A 27,647-nucleotide genomic window follows, 5' to 3' on the forward strand; every position below is an offset into this window, starting at 1 on the left:
CATTCAAGCAGAGAAGACAGCTTACATCTGACAAACATTGGTGTGCCAAATACTCAAATGACCTACGGAATGCACCTAATAGTCCGTGAGATGCGCATATCACTCTCATTTCACAGATGAGAGAACAGGTCCCGGAAGCACAGTGTCCTATCCTATGGTTTGGGTGTGGGTGACTGGGGTATGTCTAATTCTCAGCTCCATGTTCTTCTGTAGTAAGCCATGCCCACCACCTGAGCATTTCTGCCTCTTGGTTCCTTCCACACACTCTTTTTTTTTTTTTTTTTTTTTTTTGGTTTTTCGAGACAGGGTTTCTTTGTGTAGCTTTGCGCCTTTCCTGGAACTCACTTGGTAGCCCAGGCTGGCCTCGAACTCACAAAGATCCGCCTGGCTCTGCCTCCTGAGTGCTGGGATTAAAGGCGTGCGCCACCACGCCCGGCCCTTCCACACACTCTTTAAGCTGCTTTCTGGGCCATGGTGACTGTTGTCATCCACGTTCCTCACAACTTCTGAAGAAGCAGACTGATGCTGCTCTCTTCACAGCCCCTGGAACCTCCCCCTCTCTCTTGCCTCCAATTCCTTACATGCAAGAAAGGGTGCTTAGCAAGTGACTTCGTGGATCTCTCAGTGGGGCATTTTTGACTCCGTTGTGCTTCCTGCTAGGCTCAGGATCTACTTGATGGCGTCAAATGAGTCTGATGGCAAGAAGAAAGGATAGCTGACTTTAGAAAAGCAGTAGGTGAAAGCAACCTGTGTAGAGTATTTCTCTTCTGAGTCCTGGAGATGTCAATGGCTCCAGTTATGTAGATAATTGATGGCTATTCAGGACAAGTCCCTCCCAACAGGGACTGCAGATGATGAGGAAGAACCTGGAGGCACCTATCTCTCCTCCTGTGTCTACCAATGTCTGAGATGTAGCCCCAGCCTCTTGTATTGTCTTTGGGAGCCTGCTAACTAACATCTGTTCCCTAAGTGATGCCTTGCTGTCCCATGTCTGTCTTACCCATCTCTTCCCAGGACCTGGACAAGAGATAGCATGGAAGCCTGGGACAATGTGTCACTGGGCAGGAAATTCAGAACCAGGAGCCAGTGCTCTTTCAGATAATGGATAGACACTTCAAGAATGACGCTGCTAGAAGATGGACATTTCAGTCCAAACTGGAGCTAGAGGAGCAATGAGAAGATGTGACTCCACAGTGGCCTGGGAGGCAGCACAAGGGGTTATTAGTGAGCCTCAGCATGCTCTCCAGTCACTTCCCTTGCCTGGCCTCACTGAACATATAAATGTGTGCTGCTCTGATCTGAAATTGCCCTAAAACTTGGAAACAAATCTCGGAAACAAATCTCTGAGGTCTCTATGACTCGTTGCCCATAATGTGATTTATGTTAGGGAAAGTCTATCTTCTGATTCCAGTGTATCATCTTGAAGCATCCTAGATAGGGAAGAGCATACAGAGGGTGTTTAATAAATGCTCCTCATGAAAACTTTTGCATTGTTTTCTCCCTTTCTCAACTGGCTTCCATTTCTGAGCTGCGTGCGGGTAGGCTGGGAGGGGACGGTCCTTGTTCTATTAAGAAGACTGTGGAGTGCCCATTCAGCCACACACCCACCCAAAGAGTAGGTTAAGAAAAGAACAGCAGAATGGAAATGGAAAAAAAAATTAAAATATACCTTAATTCTCTTCTTCATTTTCCAGTCCTGATTTAGAAATGACTACATCTGTTAGACAATACCCACCCTCCCTTTCTCTGCAGGCCACCACCATTCCCCTCACCCCCCATCCCGGCTGGCAGCTGGTCTTTCCTAATTGGTAATATGTCTTGATAACCACAGGCCCTAAGCAGCTGTCACTGTGAATATGGGCTGGTGGCATAGCTCCCTGTCATTAACTTGCTTGTTGGTCCTACTGGTGCTTAAGAAAGGATTAAGTTAATAATGATAGTTGAGACAGAAAGCAAAGAGAGGAAAGAGAAGGAAAAGGAGAGAAAAAAAAACCCTATAATTCCATGGCACAGGTTTTACAGTTGAACTACCCTGACATAACCTTGGGTTGTGATGAGTCTGGCTCATAATCCCAAGCAGATTTCAACAGGTTCAATCATTGTTTTTTTTATTCATTGTCTCATGGGATAATATTTCTAAGTAAATAGCACAACGGAGTATCCCCTGTTCCCAAGTGGTAGTGGCTCCCACTGATTTCCAGAGTGGGAAGGCCTGCAGGATGGAGTCAGGCGGGGCTTCTAAAGCAAAGACTATCCCGTTGTATCAGGTGAAGAAACACCACCCCTGAGTCCAGAGCAAGGCATCTCAAATTCCCAGCGTTCTACCGTTGGAAAGATGGTTTCGGACCCTGCTCATGTCTATATATACTTTTCCCTTGGCAATGACAAAAAAATACGTGTGGAAGGGGCCAGTCCTCAGCTTGTGGTGTCACTCATTCTCTTTCCAAATATAGAGAAAGAATGAGCCCGGGGGGTTAGTGGTGGCCTATAAAAGCCCAGGGGGGTGGCTGCTCCTCTGTGGCTCACTCTGTCGTGGTCAGAGGTAAGTGGCAGTACTTTCCTTGTACCTCTTTTGGCCTTTGCTGCTTCCACACCCGGTTCAGCCACTGCTCTGGGCCGTGGCCCTGCCTGGCTTTGTCACATAAGGTGGCCCTCATTTCTCTTCTCAAGGTGTTCTCAAAGAACATGCATGGAGTGAGATGTGAGGCTCAGTCCCCAGCTGTCTGCTGCCTCGAGCAGGTCATCATCGCTGGGGTCCTACTCTCTCCTCTCACTCTCTCTTTCTTCTGCTTGGGAAGGAACCTGTTGGACACATGTGAGCCTGTCCACCATGGCTTGACGGTCTCCTGCTGCCTCTCTGATCCACGGAGTGGGCGGAGGACTTCCTATCTGGACTCTATATCTGTTGGGTGTTTAGTTGCCTCAAGACCACATGCTGGGGTCACCAAGTTTAAATTAGCCAATCTCAGCATTGTCTCTGATCGCAGACAACCAGGAGGCCTGACCTTACCTGCTAACAGAAGCTTTTATTGGCAGGGACTCAGTCCATGTAGAATCCTTGTCCTATTCACGTGGGATGATCTTGCAGTTTGAAGAAACTGTCAAGAGTGGGCTGGGAGAGCCAGCCTGCCAGGCAGTTGGCAGCTCTGCCTAGCTAGAGGCCATGACCTGTCTGCTTCTCCAGCTTGCTTCAGGGTTAAAGGCTCTTTATAACGGTCTAGGCCTTTGTGTGTGTGAGTTGAGTCTCATCAAGATCTGGTTCAACACAGAAGCAGACATCACGCATCTCTACACTTCTCTGTGTGCATGCTGTTGCAGACATCACAACTCTCTAAGTTTCTCTGTGTGCGTGCTGTTGCAGACATCACAACTCTCTAAGTTTCTCTGTGTGCGTGCTGTTGCAGACATCACAACTCTCTAAGTTTCTCTGTGTGCGTGCTGTTGCAGACATCACAACTCTCTAAGTTTCTCTGTGTGCGTGCTGTTGCAGACATCACAACTCTCTAAGTTTCTCTGTGTGTGTGCTGTTGCAGGTCCCGTAGCTCCACAGCTGCTGCTGTTTTCTGCTGTCCTGTGGGTGTGACTCAGGTGAGAATCAGGCCCCATCCCTGGGCTTCAGGAAGTCTTCAGGTAAACCCAGATCACCCAGCGCTCTCTCAGACTAGGCTTCAGGGAGGGAGAGAAAGGTCTTTCCTCCCCAGGGCTGCAGCCTGAGGATCCCATCTGTTCTTTGTGGGTTTGTTTGTTTGTTTGTTTGTTTGTTTGTTTGCTTGATTTTTTTTTTTTTTTTTTTAAAGAAAGGATCTCACTATGTAGCCCTGATGGCTCAGAACTCACTTGGTAGACCAGGATGATTTCAAACTCACAGAAATCCACCTGCCTCTGCCTCCTGAGTGCTGGGGTTAAAGGCGTGCACCACCATGCCTGGCCTTTATTCTATTCTGAGTGCGAGAGGAAGAAGCCATCTCAACTCAGAACGCTTCAAAACCGCCCCTTCCATTTGCTGTTCAGCATGCTCTCTTTGAGGAATGCCTTTATCTATCTATCTATCTATCTATCTATCTATCTATCTATCTATCTATCTATCATTTACTTTTCATGGTATTTACTTTTGAATGTTCTGTCATCGGCCATATGCGCATCTCAGAAGAGGAAAATGAAGTGTCGGGAGTGGGATTTCAAAAGCCCAGGAAGGAACTGAGACACTTGGATTAAACAGACTCGATCTAAGCCCACAGCACACAGTAGCAACTCAACAAATATGAGCTGATTACATTTTCCCAGTGCTGACTCCTTGTGTGGAGCCAGCCCCACCAGGCATGAAACAGAACAGGTCTCCTTGACCCGGTCTGAAAAGCTTCCATGGACAGCAGGGGGGCAGGCTGATACACTAGGGTGGGTGGGAGGCTGCCTGCTGCCTGGCCAGGGAGCAGCTGGTCTGACTGCTGGGTTTGTTCTGCAGCTGACGCCATGAGTAGCGACTCTGAGATGGAAGTGTTCGGCATAGCCGCGCCTTTCCTCCGCAAGTCGGAGAAGGAGAGGATTGAAGCCCAGAACCAGCCCTTTGATGCCAAAACCTATTGCTTTGTGGTTGACTCAAAGGAAGAATATGTCAAGGGGAAAATTAAGAGTAGCCAGGATGGGAAGGTCACCGTGGAGACGGAAGACAACAGGGTAAGGTGTTCGCTCTTTTTCTTCCTCAGCACTGACCCAGCTCCTCACATTGCTTTGCATAAACATCAACTCCCTCCTTCACTCACTTGCAGAGCCAGAGCCTGGGTCTGGAATTCAGCATCTGAACCAGTGTGAGGTATCCAGACACTGGGAGAAAGCTGAATGCCCTGGCCTCTGTAGCCAGATGGGAGATGGGCCCTGCGGCAGCTGATTTAGTTTTGGGTGTCTTTTGTCACTGTTTGCATTGTCCTGGGCCAGAGAACCAGCTCTGTTGTCTCAAGGGCTGAGTACTTCTGGAACACCCACTGTTTGTAGGTTCCCCCAGTTCTGTCAATGGTCATCTAACCAAGGAAGGTCAGGGACCCTAGAAGACCACAAGGTCAACGTCAAGGACCAGGCTCTCTGTATCTGGAATGGGAAGGGCAATTGAGCCCACTATATGCTGTGGGAGGAAGGGAGGAAGTTGGGACTTGAGAAAATCCTGAATCTGAAATGCTACAAGGAAGAAAACCAAAGAGCCGTGGGTACCGCTCAATGATAGAACACTGGCCCAGCACGTGCAGGGTCCTGGATTCAGCCACCATGGTGTGATGGAGGCAGAAGCAGAGTCAGGACAAAGAAGATGCAGGAGATGAAGGAAATGACATCATTTAGTGGAGCAGGGAGGAAAGGGGCAGTACAAGTATGGAAGCTCCTGGAAGGAACCTCCACCTATTCCAGGTAAAGAAGCTGAGAATGGGCTTCCAGAGCAGGATGGAAGGCAGAAACTAGACTCAATGTAGGATTATCACTGGGTCTTGGGAGAACATGCCTACGAGGGCACAGGAGAGCCCACGGCCCCGGATGACTTAAGGGAAGCAGGGAAGAAGGCAGCTTTCTGGCCCATACTGCTCAGGGATTGGCTATTTCCAGAGTCACTCCAAAGAGACAGGCAGGCAGGAGCTGACAGGTCCATCACAGCCGTCCACAGAGGAAAGCTCCTGGGCTTGGTGATGAAAGTCTCCCTCTCAAGGAAGAGATCTAGGGATGCTGCAGGAAGGGAAGGGCAGGCCAGCAGCTCTTCCCCAAGAGCAGGGAAAGTGGTGAAGGAAGACTGATGGGGGGGGGGTGTCTCAAAGCTGGACAGCTGCTTCTACAGGGCGGCGAAGTTGGCAGACCCCGTGGGTACCACACCAGGGACACAGTGTCTCTTCTCTCATTCCCTGTTGTCCCTGGTCAGGCCTGCTGCAGACGTGCCCTTTTCTCTGAGCAGGTAGGAGAATTACAGGGACAGCCAACACCACAGTCAAACACCTTCCTTCGGCTCCCATTCTGTGTCACAGGCCTCCACTTAGTCCTCAGAGGTCCTCCGTCATCATTTTCTCACTGTCCCCCAACCCCGGGCCCATCAGATAGGGAAAATCAAAAGCCCTGAGTGGTGAGAACAGAACCCATGCTGTACCACCACCACCACCACATGCCGTGCCAACCTTGTTTTCCCTCCCTGCCACTCGGATATTTCGTCTGCTCACCCGCTTTGCAGTCTCTCCTCGGGTGCCAGGCCCCCACAGCTGTCCAACAGCTGGGGAACGTTAGATAAACCTCACGACTGTTCCCTTTCAGACCCTGGTGGTTAAACCGGAGGACGTGTATGCCATGAACCCCCCCAAGTTCGACAAGATCGAGGACATGGCCATGCTCACTCACCTGAACGAGCCTGCCGTGCTGTACAACCTCAAGGACCGCTACACGTCCTGGATGATCTACGTCAGTGGCTACTCGCCCGACCGCCCGCGCCCGCGGGCTTTCCTGTGGCGTCAGATACGGGGGAGGGCGGGGAAGGGGAGCCTGCAGAGGGAGGGGAGTCTTCCTTGACTGGCCCAAAAGAGAGGAGATGGAATAGGGAAGAGAATGACGAAGAGACAGATGGAAAAGCAGGAGCTGGATGGGATAGGAGGAGGGAAGGTGGGGAGGAGGGAAGGTGGGGAGGAGGGAAGGTGGGGAGGAGGGAAGGTGGGGAAGAGGGAAGGTGGGGAGGAGGGAAGGTGGGGAGGAGGGAAGGTGGGGAGGAGGGAAGGTGGGGAGGAGGGAAGGTGGGGAGGAGGGAAGGTGGGGAGGAGGGAAGTTAGAGAGGAGGAGCCAAAGAACAAGAAAGCTGAGGTCACGGTGGGGTCGGCATGGGACTAGCTGTGGGAGGACTGGTTGCTTTCCTCTTTGAATTTCAGTTGCTTCTTCCATAAATAGAAATCATCTCTTCTTTATGAGTTATCAAAAGAAGCCTGGGATAATAATAAAGGCTGTATATATAATGCATATATATGTATATATGCCTATATTATGTATGTGATATATACATACATATATATATATGTATGTATGTATGTATGTATTTTTTTCCTCTCATAGACCTATTCGGGCCTCTTCTGTGTCACCGTCAACCCCTACAAGTGGCTGCCGGTGTACAACCCTGAGGTGGTGGATGGCTACCGAGGCAAAAAGCGCCAGGAGGCCCCGCCCCACATCTTCTCCATCTCTGACAACGCCTACCAGTTCATGCTGACGGGTGTGTTTTCCAGGAGAAAGTATGGGGATGGGGAGTGGGAACTAGACAGACTCAGGGTCACTCTGGGGCGAGACTCTGGAGAAGGAGGGGCAAGGAGGAAAGAGGTCCTGGGGGCCAGGGTGAGGAGTTTGCATTCTGTGTAGGTATTGGTTAGACCCTAGGAAATGAATACCCTTATGGATCAGAAACAAAGACGGACCATCTTAGATGGTTCAACCTCCGAGGATGAGAGCCCTCAGTTCTCTCATCAAGGGCTTAACTTCTTTGAGTCTCCTTATCAGGACAGAAGCTCTTTAGACCCCCACCTATGACTAAGCAGACAAACCAAAAACTAAATAAGTAAATAAATAAAGGGAAAAGGACCGGAGCAGCTGCAGCCTACTGCTTGCATGATGGATACAACCTCTTTGGACATAGCCATCAGCTCTGTTTCCTTCCCCTTTGACAGATCGTGAAAACCAGTCTATCCTGATCACGTGAGTATCCCTGCTTGCAGAGGTTTGGCAGCTGGGGCCAAGGGTGCCATTCCTTCAGCTCTGTTCATTAGACAGAGCTTGGAGCAAAGCCCATGGTGGAAAGACAGGTCGGGGATGGGTGAAAAAGCTTCAGAAAAACTGGGATTGCCATGCTTGGAACAACTAAGGCAGTCGCCTGGGCCCTCTTCCCCTCTGTGTGTCAGAAGTGTTGAAGACCACCGGGTGACATTTTGGGGTTTATGAACAGGACTAATTTCTTTGTCCTTCTGTCCTTCTAAACAGCGGAGAATCCGGGGCCGGGAAGACTGTGAACACCAAGCGGGTCATCCAGTACTTTGCAACAATTGCAGCCACTGGTGACCTCGCCAAGAAGAAGGACTCCAAAATGAAGGTGTGGAAGGGAGCAAAGAAAAGAGAGTGGGCTAGGGTGCAAGAACCTGGGGGACAGCATGTTGTTGACCACAGGTCCCAATCCTGTGATTTCTTAGCAGATGAAATGCCAATACTTTATAAGAGGTCTAGGGGTAAGTCAGAGAGCTTGTTCCTTCAGGGTGGCCTCACAGATAGCAGCCTGAGAGCGCTGTGAGGAATGCATATCCCCTGACTCCAGTCTGCAAGGCTGTGAGAGGAGGAACAGCAATCTCATTAACTGGAGGACCAAGTTAAAGTGTGTCCACTCAAGAGATCCAACAGCTGAGAAGTCCAAGGGTGATGCAGAAGTGTTTCGAGGAGGGCACACTGCTGCTGACGTGGTTGGGCTTTCAGTTGCCAAGTCAGGAGGGAAAGCCTGGCATTGCTGGAGCAGCCAGGAAGCCAGGCAGGCAGGACAAACAGAGCAGGGGACGATTGTTTTTTAACCCCCATTCTGTGGCTTACAAAACACATTTTCCCTTCCTCTCTGGTTCTCTTGCTTAGGGGACACTGGAAGATCAAATCATCAGCGCCAACCCACTGCTGGAGGCCTTTGGCAACGCCAAGACCGTGAGGAACGACAACTCCTCCCGCTTTGTGAGTCTGCCCTTGAGTGTGATGGGCTCTTAGGCCTGCGGGACAGTCAGGGCGCCTGAGCTTGGGGAACTTACAGATCCATGCGAAGAGACAGAGAAAGAAGCAAATACATAGGCCACATGTATGCAAGTTTCAGAAAAACTGAGAAACTGGGGACCAGGTCCCCAACACACAGGGCTGGTTGGTAAGGGCTTTCTGGGGGTTGGGCACATGAGCCAAAAGCTGCTGGGTAAGGAAGGGGATGAGGGGAAGAGTAGCTACATGTTCTCTGAGGTGGAAATGGTGTGTGGAACACTCCTACAGAGGAGCCATGTGGACGTGGCAAGTGGGGAGAGAGAGAGAGAAGAGACCTGTCACTAACAAGAGCATTAGCCATAAGAAAGCCTTCGGGTATTACCTTAAGCACAATAGGAATGATTCTGTAAGCAGGACGTGACATGGCTTGTCACCCCGGTTAGTTCCTTAATGAGATATGGGGAGCGCAGTAAGAGGCAGACACACCAAAGGGAAGAAGGGGGAGGGAGAGGAGGGAAGACACACTTCAGTTCAGACTACTACCGAGGGAGAGGCTCCTCTGGGCAGTGCTCAGGCATCTGCTTCCCAGCCATGGAAGGATCTCCTCTCCCTCTCCGCAGGGCAAATTCATCCGCATCCATTTCGGCACCACTGGGAAGCTGGCCTCTGCAGACATTGAAACTTGTAAGTGTGCCCAGTGGGACAAGTGCGTTCTCACAGCCACGGGGGAGTGGAGGGGACAGCGTGGCCCACAGGCCTTTTCTTCTGTTCCAGATCTGCTGGAAAAATCCAGAGTCACCTTCCAGCTGAAGGCTGAGAGGAGCTACCACATCTTCTACCAGATTCTTTCCAACAAGAAGCCTGAGCTGATTGGTGAGGTCACAGGGGTGGGTGGGTAGGGGTGATGGTGGTGGTGATAGCGGTGGTGGTGGTGGTGGTGGTGGTGGTGGTGGTGATGGCGGCAGTGGTCGTGGTGGTGGTGGAGTGGTGGGGCAGTGGGATGGTGGGGCGGTGGGATGGTGGGGTGGTGGGGTGGTGGATGTAGAGGGGAGGAAGTTGCCTTTGGGCTTTTGGATTATTCAGACCCAAGAGAGTTAATTGCACCTATAGGTGACTCTACAGCCAATGGAGATTTATATCAGCCATGGGATATGGCTTTTTAGGCAGAACTGTACCATTTAAAAAAATTACGCAGTATTCATATGAGTATGTGTGTGGACGTGCATAGGTGTCTATGGGTGTACACGCACATTTGTGCATATGCAGGCCTAGGGCTGATTCTGGGTGTCCACTCAACCTTAATATTAAGACAAAGTCCCTCACCGAGGCTGGAGCTACTCTAGCTAGCCAGCATACTGCTAGGACCCCTGCCTCTGCCTCCTCAGCGCTGGGGTTACAGGCAGACCCCAACATCCACCTAACTTTCATATCAGTTTTGGGGATTTGAACTCCAGTCCTTATGCGTACATAGCCAGCACTTCACCTGCTGAGCCATCTCCCCAGCCTGACTGTACCAACTTGAAAAATCTGTTATGATGTGCTGTAATAGGGCAAAATCACTATCTATACCCTGGCGGTCTTTGAATAGTTAAGTGCTTAATGGTCCTTGAGCGCCCTCTTGTGTTTCAACACAGGAACCACCTTAGCCACATAAGGCCAGTAGCATAGACCAGGTTACAGCCCGGGGCTAGGGCCATTCTGCCTAGATTTGTAGCTCATAGAGGCCTCTGTGCTCACTATCTTCTTTACTTTCTGTCTGTACCAGCCTAGCCTTCTGGGCTCCAGCCTGCAAACAGGTTTCTGGTTTCCAGCTAACTTTAGAAAAGGTTATCCGAAGCAGTCTATGCTTTCCCCAGCCTGGACTCCTGTCCTGACACACACTCATCCAGTTTTCCTTATTCACTGTCCCCAACCTACGCTGGCATGCAACGCTCATTTGCAAGGCAAAAAGACAGAAATGTCTTTTCTAGGTTTCTCCCCTTTCATGGCCTGGGACACTGCAAAGTTGCCCCTAGATTACGTTTTCTGTCATGACCTGAGCAATGTGAAGCTGTCTGGGCTCTAGAGAGTTCTTTTGCATTTAACTTTGACCCCAGTCACAGGTCAGGGTTCACAGGCTCCATTCCACCTGTTGGAGTTTTCACTACACGTGTGTGAATTCCTCAAACATTCATCGTTTCAGAGTTGCTGCTGATTACAACCAACCCTTATGACTACCCGTTCATCAGCCAGGGTGAAATCCTGGTGGCCAGCATTGACGATGCCGAGGAACTGTTGGCTACAGATGTAAGAAGGACCATAGCAAGGTGGGAGAGCCTCTCCACAGTGAGGGTGATGGAGAGATGAGCTGTCTTTCAATTGCAGAGTGCCATTGACATCCTGGGCTTCACCCCAGAGGAGAAATCTGGACTGTATAAACTGACCGGGGCTGTGATGCATTATGGGAACATGAAGTTCAAGCAGAAGCAGCGAGAGGAGCAGGCTGAGCCGGATGGCACCGAAGGTACATTGTCACCACAGCAGGCTACAGAGCCTGAGCAGAGGGGTCATTCCCCTGGGACCACCCAGAGCCTCTTTGGAAAATGATTAATTTTCCCCCCCTCTGGAAGGTGAAGGAGGTCTTTCTGGGACTGTAACAAGATAAGAAACCATCACCACAAGCTTTAAAAAAACTTATTAGTTTTGTGTGTGTGTATGTGTGTGTGTGTGTGTGTGTGTGTGTGTGTGTGTGTGTATACATGCATCTTATATATAGCTCATGTGTGGAGGTCAGTGCACAACTTTCAGAAGTCGGTTCTCTCCTTCCACAAGGAGAGATCAAACTCAGTTGCCAAGAGTGGTGTCCCGTGCCTCTACCTGCTAAGCTGTCTCCGGTCCCTCTACCCATTTCTGCTGAATTCCTAGAAAGGTCTTATTCCAGATGCAATGTGAAATGGCCAGGGCTTTCTGGAACCAAATCCCGCTGCTTCATGAAGACTCCCACACTCTCCGAGTGATGTGGTATCACTGGTCCCACATAGATATTTCAGGGATGGGGAATCTGAAGATGTCAAGATGAAACATCTCAGTGGCTTTCCTCCTTCCTTCTTGAACATGGTCTTCTCTTTCTGACCAGTGGCGGACAAGACAGCCTACTTGATGGGCCTGAACTCTTCAGACCTCCTCAAAGCCTTGTGCTTTCCCAGAGTGAAAGTCGGGAACGAGTATGTTACGAAGGGCCAAACTGTGGACCAGGTAAGGGGCTGCCTGGAGGCCAGGAGGGAGGGCTCTGGGGCCCTGACAGTCACTGCCTTCTTACTAGTTTGCTGGCCTTTCCTTCAACAGGTTCATCATGCAGTGAATGCACTCTCCAAGTCTGTTTATGAAAAGCTCTTCCTGTGGATGGTCACTCGGATTAACCAGCAACTAGATACGAAGCTCCCCAGACAACACTTCATTGGGGTTTTGGACATTGCGGGTTTTGAAATTTTTGAGGTTGGTTGTTATTTGTGTTTTCTCATGTCTTTGTGTAGGAAGTTTTCATAACCCTAAAGCGGGGGCGCCGAGGTGGTTTCCTTGTAGGAAGGATAGAAAGAGTGAGTCGGGTAGGAGAGAAATAGCCTATCAGGACAGTTTGCATTGTTTTCAGACAGCAGAAGAGGCTGGGGAGATGGTTTAGGCAGTAAGGTGCTTGCTTTGGAAGTAGGGAGACCCGAGTGTAATGCCTAGGATGCATGCATTAAAAAAAAAAAAAAAAGCTGGGCATGGTGGTATGTCTCAGCAGACACAAGCAGACCCCTGGGGCTCACTGGTCATTCAGCCTACCCTACTCAAAGTTTCCAGGCCAATAAGAGATCTTGTCTCAAAAAAAAAAAAAAAAAAAAAAAGTGGGTGGTGGATGTTGCTTGGGGAATGACACTCAAAGTTGTCTTCCTGCCTCTGCAGGCACACACACATACACACATGCATGTGAACCCACATATATTTGTGCACATGTGAATACACATACACACACACATGCACACATGCACGCACACATGCAGATACACACAGGGCTGTAGACTTCCTTCAAGTGGAATTTTAAAGGATATCACCAAATAGGTAAAATTAAGAAAAATCCAATGGAGAGCCAGAGAAGTGGAAATCCAATACAGTCCATCATGTACTAGTTGATAGAATTATCTGACAGGTTCTGAGTTGGAAGCAACCGTGTATTCAGTGTTTACCAGGCAGCGGCCATGAAGGCAGGCAGAAGGGTAGCCTGCAGTTTAGTTGAGAATAAACAGAAGCCTATAGGGCACACAGAAGCATAAACATAAGGTAAGTGCACCAGAGGTGCCCAGAGGCAGGAGAACCATCTAGGTGGAAGGCTCTATAGAGGAGATGTGGTCAGAGCCGGACCTCATGGAATCATGGCTGGCTCTGAAAACATAGATGAGCAGGTGGGACCCCATCCACGAGAAGGAATGCTGATGGAGTTTCATTCTGAAAAAGGTCTAATTTTTCATGTGAATGTTATATTTTTATTTCAGTATAACAGCCTGGAGCAGCTGTGCATCAACTTCACCAATGAGAAACTGCAACAGTTTTTCAACCACCACATGTTCGTGCTGGAGCAGGAGGAGTACAAGAAGGAAGGCATTGAGTGGACGTTCATCGACTTCGGGATGGACCTGGCCGCCTGCATCGAGCTCATTGAGAAGGTATCCTACTCCGTCTGCTCTGAGCACCCTTCCCATGTACTCTGCTGCTCATGGTTACTCAGATGCCTTTGTTTCACCTTCAATCCAGCCGATGGGCATCTTCTCCATCCTGGAAGAGGAGTGCATGTTCCCCAAGGCGACAGACACATCCTTCAAGAACAAGCTGTATGACCAGCACCTGGGAAAATCCAACAACTTCCAGAAGCCTAAGGTGGTCAAAGGCAAGGCCGAGGCCCACTTCTCCCTGATTCACTACGCTGGCACCGTGGACTACAGCGTCTCAGGCTGGCTGGAGAAGAACAAGGACCCCCTGAATGAAACGGTAGTGGGGCTGTACCAGAAGTCCTCCAACAGACTCTTAGCGCATCTCTATGCCACCTTTGCTACAACAGATGGTAACTAACAGACCCCAGACATGGGGGTGGGGCTTTGTCCTCTCGTGATCATCTCCCTTTTCCCACAGCGCCCAAAGACTCGGTAGCTCTATTGACAGTGCCTGGCTCCTTTCGTGTCTTACAGCTGACAGTGGGAAGAAGAAAGTCGCTAAGAAGAAAGGCTCTTCCTTCCAAACAGTCTCTGCACTTTTCAGGGTAGGATATTTTTGAGTTAATCCATCCACAGTTCACTGGAGTCATCGCAAAATGAGCAGCGTCGAGATCCTAGACTTGATTTGTTCAAGGGTAGTAATGCTGCCTGAGTCTGATGGCTGTCACTGAGTGAGGTCAACTGACAGCCTGGCCATATACAGATGAGGCCTAACACAGATGCGACCAAGATGAATTTCCATTTTGTACTATAACTAGCGGGGTGGCCAGCTGCGGAAGGGAGTTCTCAGTTCTAATTACCTAGTTGCCTTCAGGACACCTGAAGTAGCCCTCTAGGCACCCAGTAGAGACAGACACATTTTCTGTGTTGATTTGGGGAACCACTTTGTGGTCGGTGACCATCTTGCAACCCGGGAGAAAGATGACTGAGGTGGGTCACGTTTCCCTGTCCTTAGGACCAGAAGTGGTTCAGACTTCAGATCTTTTTTTATTAATCCATATATAAAATGAGATTTCTCAAATATGGGACTCAACACCAAGCACAAAATCCATCTGTATTCCGTATATGTCTTATATAGGCAGGATGAAGGTAATTTTATAAGATATCTGAAGCATACTGCTGTTTGGCCTCCATAGGGTGGAACGTTCCTTTTGCATGTCATGCTGGTACTCAAAAAATTTCAGACTTATAAAAAGAGACAAAGTTCAGGTTTTAGAGCAATTTAGATTTTCAAGCTAGGGGAATGTCCAAGTTGGGTCAGTTGTCTGTATGTCCAGCCTCGGGATTATTCAAAGACAGAGTTAATTTCACAATTCTTAGGTTGAAGCCACAGAGTTTAGTTTTTACCACCAGCATGTATTTGTCTCTGTGGAGGTTTATAGTAGGCTGCCAAAGGAAACCTTTTTTCTTTTAGGAAAACCTGAACAAGCTGATGTCCAATCTCAGAACCACCCATCCCCACTTTGTGCGCTGTATAATACCCAATGAGACCAAGACCCCAGGTGAGACGCCGGCCGCCCCTCCGGTTGCTGCTGAGTGGGAGGACTTCCAAGTGACGCTCAGGTATCTTGTCTGTGTTCTCAGGGGCCATGGAGCACAGCCTGGTCCTGCACCAGCTCAGGTGTAACGGGGTGCTGGAAGGCATCCGCATCTGCCGGAAGGGGTTCCCCAACAGGATCCTGTATGGGGACTTTAAACAAAGGTACATTGTCAAAATCTTTGTTCGTCCTTTGACAAGGATAAGAACTGGAACCTGAGGAAAGGCATATCAGAGGAAAAGACCCATTTCAAAAGAGTTGTGGTTTGTCTTCTATGTGAAATAACCTACTGCTTGGTCAAAGTTCACATCCTTGTACCTTCCACATTTCTTTAGAACTTGTCAGATATATAACAGGGAAGGGAAAGAAAGCCCTGACCCAAGAGGCCCAAGGCCTACGTTCCAGACTACTATCTAGAGATGTGACTGTGAGCAGGTTTCTTTACTTCTTGGGAACTAGGCTTTCTGGTCTATAGGAAGAGAGGCCTGCGATCACCAGTCTTTGCCAACAGCCTGTGATCATTTCTGTGTCCACAATGGCAGATATCGAGTACTGAATGCCAGTGCCGTCCCAGAGGGCCAGTTCATTGACAGTAAGAAAGCTTGCGAGAAGCTCTTGGCTTCCATTGACATCGACCACACACAGTACAAATTTGGACACACGAAGGTAGCGCATCGATTCTGTCTCATGCTGTTCGCCTTTGTGTTCTCTAAACACAACGAGCCAGGTGGCTCATTGTTCTTACCCATCCTCCCGAATGAAGGTGTTCTTTAAGGCTGGCTTGCTTGGAACGCTGGAAGAGATGCGGGATGACCGCTTGGCTAAATTGATCACTCGGACTCAAGCTGTGTGCAGAGGGTTTCTCATGCGCGTGGAATTCCAGAAGATGATGCAAAGGAGGTTAGAACAGGGTCTTTGTTTAAGCATGAGCTCTTTGGGAGAAGGGGGAAGAGAGAATCTCTTGTAGAAATGAGCAATCATTTTTTTCCTTTCTTCTCAAATTACGTTTTATTGATTTATTGCATTTATGTGTATGGACATGTATGCCAAGGCAAACTTGTAGAGTCAGAGGACAGCTTGAAGGAATCAGTTCTTGCCCCCACCATGGGGGGCCTAGGAATCAAAATCAGGTCATCAGGCTTAGCATCAGGCACCTTTACCTGCTGAGCCATCTTGCTGGACCATTCTTTGTTTTCAGGGAGTCCATCTTCTGCATCCAGTACAACATCCGCGCCTTCATGAATGTTAAGCACTGGCCCTGGATGAAGCTCTTCTTCAAGATCAAGCCCCTGCTGAAGAGCGCAGAGACTGAGAAGGAGATGGCCACCATGAAGGAAGAGTTCCAGAAAACCAAAGATGAGCTCGCCAAGTCGGAGGCAAAGAGGAAGGAGCTGGAGGAAAAGCTGGTCACCCTGGTGCAAGAGAAGAATGATCTACAGCTTCAAGTACAGGCTGTACGTCTTTAGGAATTTTGCTTTTTCATATTCCAGACTTGATTATGATTTTAGGAAAGCTAGGTTATTGAGGATGGGGCTTGGGTGGGTGCTGGGATTTACTTGGAGTCAGAGAGGACTTCATATAGAATGGAAGACAGCAATATCTCAATCCTTTTGCTCCTTAAAGGGAATTGTGATTTCTTTTTAAAGGAGAGTGAAAATTTGTTGGACGCCGAGGAACGGTGTGACCAGCTGATCAAAGCCAAATTCCAACTGGAGGCCAAAATCAAGGAGGTGACAGAGAGAGCTGAGGATGAAGAGGAGATCAACGCTGAGCTGACCGCCAAGAAGAGGAAGCTGGAGGATGAGTGCTCAGAGCTGAAGAAAGACATCGACGACCTTGAGCTGACACTGGCCAAGGTTGAGAAGGAGAAGCATGCCACAGAGAACAAGGTTGTCACTCCCCTGCCATTCCTCTCCAGCTCCATTCACTCATTTCAAACCAAGCTCTGTTTCCTCTTCTAATTGCTTGCGCCTTTTTCTAGGTAAAAAACCTTACTGAGGAACTGGCCGGGTTAGACGAAACCATTGCAAAGCTAACACGGGAGAAGAAGGCCCTCCAAGAGGCCCACCAGCAGACCCTGGATGACCTCCAGGCTGAAGAAGACAAGGTCAACTCTCTGAGCAAGCTCAAGAGCAAGCTGGAGCAGCAAGTGGATGATGTGAGCAGAGGGACTTAGTCTCAGGAGCGTGGAACCTTAGGGCGGAAGAGCCCTGGGCAGGGGCTGGGTGGTAGTGGGACCCTCCCCTTGGAAATCATTTGATCCTAAAGGGGCAAATGATGCCTTTTGCAGCTAGAGAGTTCCCTAGAACAAGAAAAGAAGCTACGTGTGGACCTGGAAAGGAACAAGAGGAAGCTGGAGGGAGATCTGAAGCTCGCCCAGGAGTCCATATTAGATCTGGAGAATGACAAGCAGCAGCTGGATGAGAGGCTCAAGAAGTATGTCCCCCAAACACGGCCTCCATCCCGTGAGTGGCTGGGGACGCCGTCCTCACGTGTTCTCTGTGTCCCGCCACAGGAAGGACTTTGAATACAGTCAGCTGCAGAGCAAAGTGGAGGACGAGCAGACATTGAGCCTCCAGCTTCAGAAGAAAATCAAAGAGTTACAGGTAGGAGGCCTTCCGTGCTTGCTTGCCCTTGTTGATCACACAGAAGCATGGGTGGTGTCTGCTCAAAGCCGTTGAGAGCAGGTGGGGTAGGACCATGTGGCTGCCAGCCTCATGGGATCCAACTCTGCCAGGCTGACATGGCCGTGGTGACCATGATGACCATGTTCCCCAAACTTGCAAGAAAATGCACGGAGGTGAATGGAGAAATTTCCAGGGTAGTGACTGTATTGGTGCAGGAAAGGTTCATTTGGAGGAAAATTAGCAGCATTTATGTTTTTCCGGACGCACGGGGGGCGGGGGGGGGGGGGTGTTAGTGGGTGGGGGTGGGGGCATGGAGGCATCCATGAGCAGATTCATCTGGTGGGAATAAAACCTCATCTGCTCAATCATCATCATCATCATCATCACGGACTAATTTTGCGTATTAATGGGCTTCCGTGTGCTCATTCATCACATGCCTACAGTGTGCAGTAACTCAGCTCTCTCTTAACCACTTACCCTACCTTCCTAGCCTTCAGCAATTGCTGTGTCATATTCAGATTGACTTAAACAAATTCTTCACATGAAAACGTGCACTGCGTGTTTTTCTATGTCTAGTGTCTTCCATTTTGCAGCAAATGGTAGGGCTTAATTTTTTTTTTTAAGTCGAGTAATATGCCACCATTTAAGGGAAGGACGTTTGCTTCATGCACTCGTGGGTTGATGGCACCTACATGGATACCATGTTAGCTGTTGTGAATAGAGAACTGGCTGCCCCCTACAGGCTCGCATCGAGGAGCTGGAGGAAGAGATAGAGGCAGAGAGAGCCACCCGGGCCAAGACAGAGAAGCAGCGCAGCGACTATGCCCGCGAGCTGGAGGAGCTGAGCGAGAGGCTGGAGGAGGCGGGAGGGGTCACCTCCACCCAGATCGAGTTGAATAAGAAGCGCGAGGCCGAGTTCTTGAAGCTGCGCCGGGACCTGGAGGAGGCCACCCTGCAGCACGAGGCCACGGTGGCCACCCTGCGGAAGAAGCACGCGGACAGCGCGGCCGAGCTGGCGGAGCAGATCGACAACCTGCAGCGCGTCAAGCAGAAGCTGGAGAAGGAGAAGAGCGAGTTCAAGCTGGAGATCGACGACCTCTCCAGCAGCGTGGAGAGCGTGTCCAAATCCAAGGTGAGGGGCCGGGTGGGCAGGTCCAGAGAGGACACCCGCAGTGGGTCAACCTAAGGCCGCCTGCAGACCTCCCTCCCCCTTCCAATCCTCAGGCCAATCTGGAGAAGATATGCCGAACTCTGGAGGACCAGTTAAGTGAGGCCAGGGGCAAGAACGAGGAGACCCAGAGGAGCCTGAGTGAGCTGACCACGCAGAAGTCCCGGCTGCAGAGCGAGGCGGGTGAGCCAAAAGGCGGGATGCTTTGCGAACCAGAAGGCTTCCCTAGCAGGGGCACCACTTTTGAGAAGAGGGTGTTTTGTTTTGTTTCTGCTTTGCTTTATTTTCTTTTGTTTTAAAGACAGCATCCCACCCTGTAACCTCGACTGGCCTGGGACTCCCTATGGAGACCAAGCTGGCCTGGAACTTACAGAGATCTGCCTGCCTCCGTCTCTGCAGCCCTGGTGTTTGGAACAGCCTCTTTCGTGGGTTGCTTCCTTTCTCCTGAAACGTGTTTTTAGAAATCCCCCCTCCCCAGGTGTGGTGGTGCAGGCCTTTAACACCACAAGTCAAGTGGTTCTTTACTGCAGCCACAGGCCAGTAGAGGGAGCAAAGAAACACGTTTTAGGAGACCCTTGGAACAGCCTGCTAGGACCATAAACACCCTGCCCCCACTTCCCTTCTGACTCCTCTATACACTCCAGCTGTTCATATTCACCCAAGAGTCCAACTTCAAATTTCTAGAGGTGAAGTCCTAAGTGTTTTTCCTTAATGACACATCTGGAATCATCAACCACTGGGATAGGTGGAGAGGTGCCCTGGCAATGTTCAAATTCACGAAGGTTCTCTTAGGTTTTACTGGCAGGGGTCACTCTTGGCTTCCTGTAGTTTACAGCAGTCTTTCATTAGGATGCCATTTCCTTTTCATGGACACACCTGTACTCTCTTAGGAGGCCTCACCTCATTACTTGTCCCCTACCCCAATGAGCACAATGTCTTACACATGGTGAATGAATGAATGAATGAATGAGCTATTTCCTTCCTGACACAGGTGAGCTGAGTCGCCAACTGGAAGAAAAGGAAAGCATAGTATCTCAGCTTTCCAGGAGCAAGCAAGCCTTTACTCAACAGATAGAAGAGCTCAAGAGGCAGTTGGAGGAAGAGAGCAAGGTACCCGCACTGAAAAATGCTTTCTTGGCCTCATTTTCAAATGGCATCTGCAAAATAAAAGCAAAATTGAAAAAAAAAAAAAAAAAGCAACTTCTTTCAGCTGGGTGTGATAGCAGGACATACCCGGTTTGTGTGTCGTACACAGTCCTAATCCACTGGGGTGTGTGTCCTTTGATTTTTTTTTTTTCAGGCCAAGAACGCACTGGCCCACGCCCTGCAGTCCTCCCGCCATGACTGTGACCTGCTGCGGGAACAGTATGAGGAGGAGCAGGAAGGCAAGGCTGAGCTGCAGAGGGCGCTGTCCAAGGCCAACAGTGAGGTGGCTCAGTGGAGGACCAAATACGAGACGGATGCCATCCAGCGCACGGAGGAGCTGGAGGAGGCCAAGTAGGCGGTTCTAACTAGAACCCTCAAGTGATCTCATGGCTCAGCACATTGGCTTTAGAATGACTTGGGATGAATGTAAAGAACTTGTTTTATGACTAGACATTTCCCCATCCCATGTGCATTGGCACAGTGCATTAAGACATCAACTTTGATCCTGGTTAGACCTGAGACAGGCCATTGATCACAGACTTTGAGTAAATGGGGGGGTCTCTTGGGGTTTATGCGCAGAGGCGCGTGAGCCACTCGGATTAATGACTCCAGCTTGATGAGCAGTGATGCTTAAGAAAGTTGAAACTTAACAGTGTCTGCCTCCTTCTCATTTTCTTGCAGAAAAAAACTCGCTCAGCGTCTTCAGGATTCGGAGGAGCAGGTTGAGGCTGTGAATGCCAAGTGTGCTTCCTTGGAGAAGACCAAGCAGAGGCTACAAGGGGAGGTGGAGGATCTGATGGTGGATGTGGAAAGAGCCAACTCCCTGGCGGCTGCTCTGGACAAGAAGCAGAGGAACTTTGACAAGGTGTGGGGCAGCTCCGTGTTGGCTGAATTCCTTGGCGTCGGGGTGTTGGGGGCTGAGGGAGGAAGAGGTAGGCTCCCTCCTCTGCCCTACTCCAGTACTGTCTTAGAAAGAGCCCTGAAGGTCACCAGGGTGTTGTTTCTCCATCTGTGATGTGGACCGGGATAAGATGGGGCAGAAGCCCCTTCAGGTGATGGTTAGTAGCAGTGAACCCATTTCCACAGTGCTTTTAAAGACAAGATCTTTTTTCATCTGCTCACATTACCCATGTCTTTAGGTGGCTGGCGTGAGACTCAGACTTGGGTCCCTCCCTGTGACCCACAAGTGTGATTTGAACCAATGTTTTAATGAAATACTTGGGAAGTTCAGGACCTTTTTTTTTTTTTTTTTTTTTTTTTTTTTTTTTTTTGTATTAGGAGAAGGATGATTATGTATAGCTAATTTTCTCCCTAAGAATTCATTTGCTTTTTGGATAGTCAATAATCACTGATTGATTATCCCAAGTAAGGAAGCAGAGTGAAACCTTAACTTGTTGAGTAATCTAGACAGGCAGACAGGTGGGAGTCCTAACTCTGAGAGCAGTCACCCCAGTGGCGATATTCTGTTAGGAGCTTGGCAGAGAGCTCACTAACAGAGCCTTCCATGCGATGTTGCAGGTGCTAGCTGAGTGGAAGACCAAGTGTGAGGAGAGCCAAGCAGAGCTGGAGGCTGCTCTCAAGGAGTCCCGATCCTTGAGCACGGAGCTCTTCAAGCTGAAAAATGCCTACGAAGAAGCCTTGGATCAACTGGAAACCGTGAAACGGGAGAATAAGAACTTAGAACGTAAGCATTGCAAACTGGTCTGGGATCGTGGGAAACCCTTCCTCTTACCCATCCTGACCAGAGTGTGGGGGATGGGTGAGACTCCATTAGTCAGGTTCTGCCACATGGGTCCCCTGATGCACCTGGAGAAAGTGTTCACTGTTGACAAGCTGGTGTTTCAAGACTCTCTCTATAGTGTCTTATCTCTGGGAAGCAGAGGTCTGTAGAGTTATAGAAGATTAGCAAAAGGCATTGAGTGGGTTCCCTGTGCAGAAGCGTCCAAATGCACTGGGAAATTTAATTTAATTGCAGAAGAGATAGCGGATCTCACTGAACAAATTGCGGAGAATGGTAAAAGCATCCACGAGCTAGAGAAATCCAGAAAGCAGATGGAGCTGGAAAAGGCTGATATCCAGATGGCACTGGAGGAAGCAGAGGTGAGCGTGAGTGAGGAGGCGAAAACCAGAACTGAGGCAATGGCATGGGCCTAGGGGAGAGATGGTCACACTTCGCCTTTGGGGAATCATGGTCCTAATGGTCGCTCTTTCCCCATGACTGGAGGCCGAGTGAGATAGTGTCTCTGAGTTAACTTAAGTTTCTTGGAGAAAATCATTACATTAAAACAGTTCTATACCTGAAATTTTACAACCCCTTAGCTGAAGTTAAAACAGCTGTAAAGTGCTTCCTGCTCCTAATAAATAGGAGAGTATAAACCTCTTTTGTGTCTGAGTGTATAATCATAAATGAATAATAATGAAATGTTTTACTTCTGCACTGAAGATAAGTTGGAGATTTCATTTAAAGGCAGTTTTGATTATTATGGAATTTGATTTAGGAATATCTCATTGGAGCTTTGCTGACCCAAGGTCATGTGGTCAGCTCTCCAGCAGCGCAGGAACTGTTCCTTTTGGTTTTGTCTTTTAAAGGCAGCCCTTGAGCACGAAGAAGCCAAGATCCTCCGAATCCAGCTAGAACTGACCCAGGTGAAATCAGAGATTGATAGAAAGATTGCAGAGAAGGATGAGGAAATTGAGCAGCTGAAGAGGAACTACCAGAGGACCGTGGAGACCATGCAAGGTGCCCTGGACGCTGAAGTGCGCAGCAGGAATGAGGCCATCCGGCTCAAGAAAAAGATGGAGGGCGACCTCAATGAGATTGAGATCCAGCTGAGCCATGCCAACCGCCAGGCTGCAGAGACCCTCAAGCACCTCCGGAGCGTCCAGGGACAGCTGAAGGTGGAGGGAGCTCCCTGGGGTGAAGGGACTTTTCCAGATATGCAACGACTAGGTGAGGCTTCTGGTCCTTGGCCCTCCACTTCAGACACTTTGTCTTCTGGCTAGGACACCCAGCTGCATCTGGATGACGCTCTCCGGGGCCAGGAGGACCTGAAGGAGCAGCTGGCGATCGTAGAGCGAAGAGCTAACCTACTGCAGGCTGAGGTGGAGGAGCTGCGGGCCACGCTGGAGCAGACAGAGAGGGCCCGGAAGCTGGCAGAGCAGGAGCTGCTCGATTCCAATGAGAGGGTGCAGCTGCTGCACACCCAGGTGAGGACAGGATATGCATGGGGTACGAGTATCCACCCCAGACACGCCTGTATGACACTCCTTCCTCCTCCCCAGAACACCAGCCTCATCCACACCAAGAAGAAGTTGGAGACAGACCTCACACAGCTCCAGAGTGAGGTGGAGGATGCCTGCAGGGATGCAAGGAACGCAGAGGAGAAGGCCAAAAAGGCTATCACTGATGTGAGGCTCTTGCTCCCCACCCCCCACAATGTGGCCACTGAGATTTTGCCTCATTAAAGCCCTTCCTTTTCTTAACACTAGACATGCCCACTACAAGTCTACCCTCTTAGGACACACATGGTATACATGCTGCCCCCAGACCATTCCCATCTCCCATCAAACTCACCTGTCCCCTCCTGTACTGTTAAAAGCTGGCAGAGGGGGAGAGGCAGGGTGGGAGTATACTGTTCTTCTGCCTTTAAAGAAGTGTGTCCTTTCATTTGGCGCCTGGAAATGAGACCCTCTGAGGCACTATCCCATCACATCTCTAACCTTCCTGGGTCTCCAGGCTCTGTTTCTGGTTCTATAGTGCCAATGGCGCCACCTGCTGCCTTCTGAGGGAACACCACCTCAGTGCTGTTACACTTTCACAGGAAAGTAATGAAGGAATACAGATTCCTTACTCCTTGAGTACCTTCCTTGTGCAATTCTAGGTAGCAAGTTAATCTCCTCCAAGCCTCAGGAGCCTTTGAAACTGTGTGGTGGTGATAATAAAACAAAGACTCCCTGGGGTCTGGACAGGCTCCAAGGAGACCAGTTTCAGGACCCTGCTTCTCACCTAGTCCTCATAGAGTTTCTTTTCTATATCTTATATCCCAGGTGTAGCTTTTGTACTGTTCCCAGGTGAGGAGTGTATTCACTCATGGTCTTACCCATTGTCCTTTCTGCAAGCATGCTTTCTAGTCATGCTTTTCTGGAATGCCAGTTTCCACAGCTGCAGGGTGAGCCTTCCCTAACACACTTGGCTTTTCAGGCCGCCATGATGGCGGAGGAGCTGAAGAAAGAGCAGGACACCAGTGCCCACCTGGAGCGGATGAAGAAGAACCTGGAGCAGACGGTGAAGGACCTGCAGCACCGTCTAGACGAGGCTGAGCAGCTGGCGCTGAAGGGCGGCAAGAAGCAGATCCAGAAACTGGAGACGCGGGTACTTGCAGGGAGAACCCGGGTCAAGCCCAGCTTTCCAGCCTGCTCCACTCAGGGAACAGCTCTAGAATAATGTCCCAAACATCTCCGCAGATCAGAGAGCTGGAGTTTGAGCTGGAAGGGGAACAGAAAAGGAACACGGAGTCTGTGAAGGGCCTGAGGAAGTATGAGCGTCGGGTCAAGGAACTCACGTACCAGGTAGGTGGAAAGAACACCTAATGTGAGTTTTCTCTCCAAGGCGCAAATGGCACAAAAAGTCTGGAACAGGATGGAACACTTGCACCCCCCACCCCAGACTGGCTAGGCCGTGGTACAACATTGCCCTTCTCTGGTGACGTCCCCACGTTCTCATTTGCAGAGTGAGGAGGACAGGAAGAATGTGCTGAGATTGCAAGATCTTGTGGATAAACTGCAAGTGAAAGTCAAGTCCTACAAGAGGCAGGCTGAGGAGGCTGTGAGTTAGATGTCTGTGTGACCTGGCCCGTTTCCCATAGGGAGCCCTGAGAGAGGGGCATGCTGATTTCACCCACTGGGCTCTTTGCCTAATTTAGGATGAACAAGCCAACGTTCATCTCACCAAATTCCGGAAAGCCCAGCATGAGCTGGAGGAGGCCGAGGAACGTGCTGACATTGCAGAATCGCAAGTCAATAAACTGCGGGCTAAGACCCGGGATTTCACCTCTAGCCGGGTAAGCTGACCTGGGGATTAGTTGCTTACAGAGATGCAGAGGCTTCTGAGCTAGAAGTTGCTGTAGGGAATCCTCAACTTCCAGCCGGAGAATCTCAAGCTCGGAGAGAAAACTTTGTTTATAGTCACTAACCTGGGTGGAATCCCTAACTAGTCACTAACTAGAATCCCTGTCTGTAGCTCACAATAAAAACAAAACAAAACAAAACAAAACAAAACAAAACAAAAAACCTTCCAGAAAACAGATGAATCATAGTCCACTGAGCTGTCTTTCAGCGCCCTCTGCTGGTATGAGCGAGGCTGTTCAGGAGCACCCTCTAGAGGTGGCTGAAGGTGTCTGCAATGACTGTGACGCAGGCCCCACTGCTGCTCCCAGAGGAGGTCTCTCTGCGGACCAGTTTCCGAGGCTGTGGAGCGATTTCACCTGGGCCGCCATACATCCTCCCAAGGACCCCCAAATTCTCTGCATCCCAGTGAAATATACAAACAAATCCTTAATGCTTGCGGGAAGAGGGGTTTGGGAAATGTCTCTGCTGCTTGGCTTGACTGAGAGCATCCACATTCTCTCCAGATGGTGGTCCACGAGAGTGAGGAGTAAGCGAGCCCTCCTGACACAGGGCAGAAGATATGCAGAATGTGTATTTTCACGGCTCCTGACAACCAACCTTAGTTTCCATGTGACTCTTTTCCACATGCAATAAAATTGGCCTTGTTTTCAAGTCGGGCTGTTTTGTCTTGTGCGTTTCCCTCTTCCCCACATGGTAATGATTCCTCTTTCGGCTGAATACTGAAGTATCAGTAAGCAGATAGCTTGGTAGATTAAAATGGTAAATTTGTGTGTATGGGGGTGGCTGGGTTGGCTTTTGGTTTAAATTTGAGATTAAAAATTTTAAAACACTTCTAAGTTAAGCGTTGCTTCAGTGTAGTTGGGAGAGAGAGCCTTACGAAACTCATCTATTAATATCCCGTAAGAGAAACACAAAGGTTGGGTTCAGGAACACCTTGTTTCAAATTGGGTAGGATTCTTCTCCTACACATTTACTAGGGAAATATATCTTGAATCTAGTAAATAACAGTTGGTCTCCATACATGATATAAATGAACATCATAGTGTTTGGTCCTCTCAAGAGCTCAGAGGCTAGAGGTGTAGCTCAGGGGTAGAGCACTTACTCATCTCACATACACAAGGCTCTGGGTTCAGTCCTCAGCCACTGTAAATGCGGTTTTTAAAAAATAAGGAAAGAAAATGACTTCAGTCTGCATCTCCCACTAAATCCCGTTATCTTGAGGGCAATCTGCCTTATTTTCAGAGCTGAACAAACAAACCACTCATACATCACCCAGTTGAACCTGACTTTTACCCAAAGAGGACAAATGTTGGGAAAGTCAGAATCACCCTCATGCTGATCAACCAGCGGTGCAGAATGCTCTAACCAGGGATCAACTCAACAAGTAGATCGTCCTGAGCACACTCATCAGAAAGGGTTGCCAGGCCCCTTTCCTTACTGAGGGCTAGAAGATTCTGGGATGACCCAGTTTGACTCAGGTGGGAAGTAAAGGCCAAAGAGTTTTTAACAGTGCTCCAGACCAAGTCAGCACCTCTTGGAGTTTGCAGTTACGGAAGGCAGGAGGCCGCTATTCTGCTCGGGTTTGTCTTTTTGGTGATGCCCAATCATTTCGTCTCTAGGAACATGTGGTTTTGATTTGCCTTCAGTACTTCATGGCAACACCAGGGCTGAGAAGGGCCATGCCTTCCAAGGCAGCTGTTACTAAGGAGTCACTGCACTGAGAAAAGGTCTCTTCTACGGCCTGACCTGGGGTGGGGCCAGAAGAGCAGTGGTCACTCCCATCCTCTCAGAAGTTAGGAAGGGTGCTGCCTACTGCCTTCTGTGGGAAGCAGCAATGGAGACGGCAAAGGAGGCCTTGTTCCCAGGTAGTCTAGGTAGTGAGCGCAGAAGAAATGAGAGACCTGGGCTGTCACAGTTTTCACACAAAGTAGGGGTCCTTAATGAATTTCTCCTAGACAGAGGAAAAGATAAGGCTGCCAGACATCCTCTGCCACCCCAAACAAGGGCATGTGCACTGTTGCTTGCAAAGATTCCCAATCAACAGTCTACACCGGGTCTAGATGGGATGACTACCAATTCAGGGAATTCAGAGATAGAAGATGTAACCAATAAATCCATATTATAGGGAGCTCATCAGAACAAATAATAGGGTTTAAAAAAATAAATGTAGTGCATGCAAAAATACAGAATAGTAAGGAGACCCATACATTAGGTGAGATTTAACAGGCCTATAAGCCAATTATACTGTAAAGATTTTAAAAAATTTAATATTATGGTCTATTAAAAAATTATTGAGTGCGTATGTGTGCACACGTACACACACAGATGCATGTGTCTATGTGTACTAAAACGTGTGTGGAGGTCAGAAGACAACTTGTGGGAGTCAGTTCTTCTCCACTGTGTGGGCCTTGGGGACTGAACTCAGGCCACCAAGCTTGGCGGCAAGTGCCTTTACCTACTGAATCATCTTGCTGGTCCAAGAAGTTGTTACAACTGGATTTGTATGAGAGTGTGTTAAAACATAGAGACACACCCTTGATAGTAACTATTCCCTTTTCTCCTTAGGGGAGAGTCTGCCACTGTGATCCTGTTTCGGAAC

At 49.3% G+C, this 27,647-nt stretch overlaps 1 protein-coding gene across 1 annotated transcript; it reads left to right on the forward strand.

Annotated features, from left to right (window-relative positions):
• The first annotated feature begins 4,470 nt into the window (after positions 1 to 4,470).
• LOC131916119 (myosin-3) lies at positions 4,471 to 25,656 on the forward strand. The gene is made up of 39 exons (XM_059269403.1): positions 4,471 to 4,674; positions 6,277 to 6,420; positions 7,060 to 7,216; positions 7,665 to 7,692; positions 7,975 to 8,083; positions 8,608 to 8,700; positions 9,336 to 9,399; positions 9,490 to 9,588; positions 10,898 to 11,001; positions 11,080 to 11,218; positions 11,831 to 11,949; positions 12,040 to 12,189; positions 13,227 to 13,397; positions 13,486 to 13,792; positions 13,917 to 13,987; positions 14,857 to 14,944; positions 15,027 to 15,144; positions 15,523 to 15,646; positions 15,744 to 15,880; positions 16,179 to 16,434; positions 16,627 to 16,869; positions 16,962 to 17,138; positions 17,271 to 17,416; positions 17,496 to 17,586; positions 18,350 to 18,739; positions 18,832 to 18,958; positions 19,767 to 19,885; positions 20,076 to 20,272; positions 20,603 to 20,786; positions 21,440 to 21,605; positions 21,897 to 22,021; positions 22,511 to 22,819; positions 22,925 to 23,128; positions 23,204 to 23,329; positions 24,123 to 24,293; positions 24,386 to 24,490; positions 24,651 to 24,746; positions 24,844 to 24,981; positions 25,552 to 25,656. The coding sequence occupies exons 1-39, from the start codon at positions 4,471 to 4,473 to the stop codon at positions 25,576 to 25,578; spliced, it is 5,823 nt and encodes a 1,940-aa protein (XP_059125386.1). The 3' UTR covers positions 25,579 to 25,656.
• Positions 25,657 to 27,647: the final 1,991 nt, after the last annotated feature.

The sequence above is a fragment of the Peromyscus eremicus genome, chromosome 8a (assembly GCF_949786415.1).
Source record: "Peromyscus eremicus chromosome 8a, PerEre_H2_v1, whole genome shotgun sequence".
In the NCBI taxonomy this organism is placed as follows: Eukaryota; Metazoa; Chordata; class Mammalia; order Rodentia; family Cricetidae; genus Peromyscus; species Peromyscus eremicus.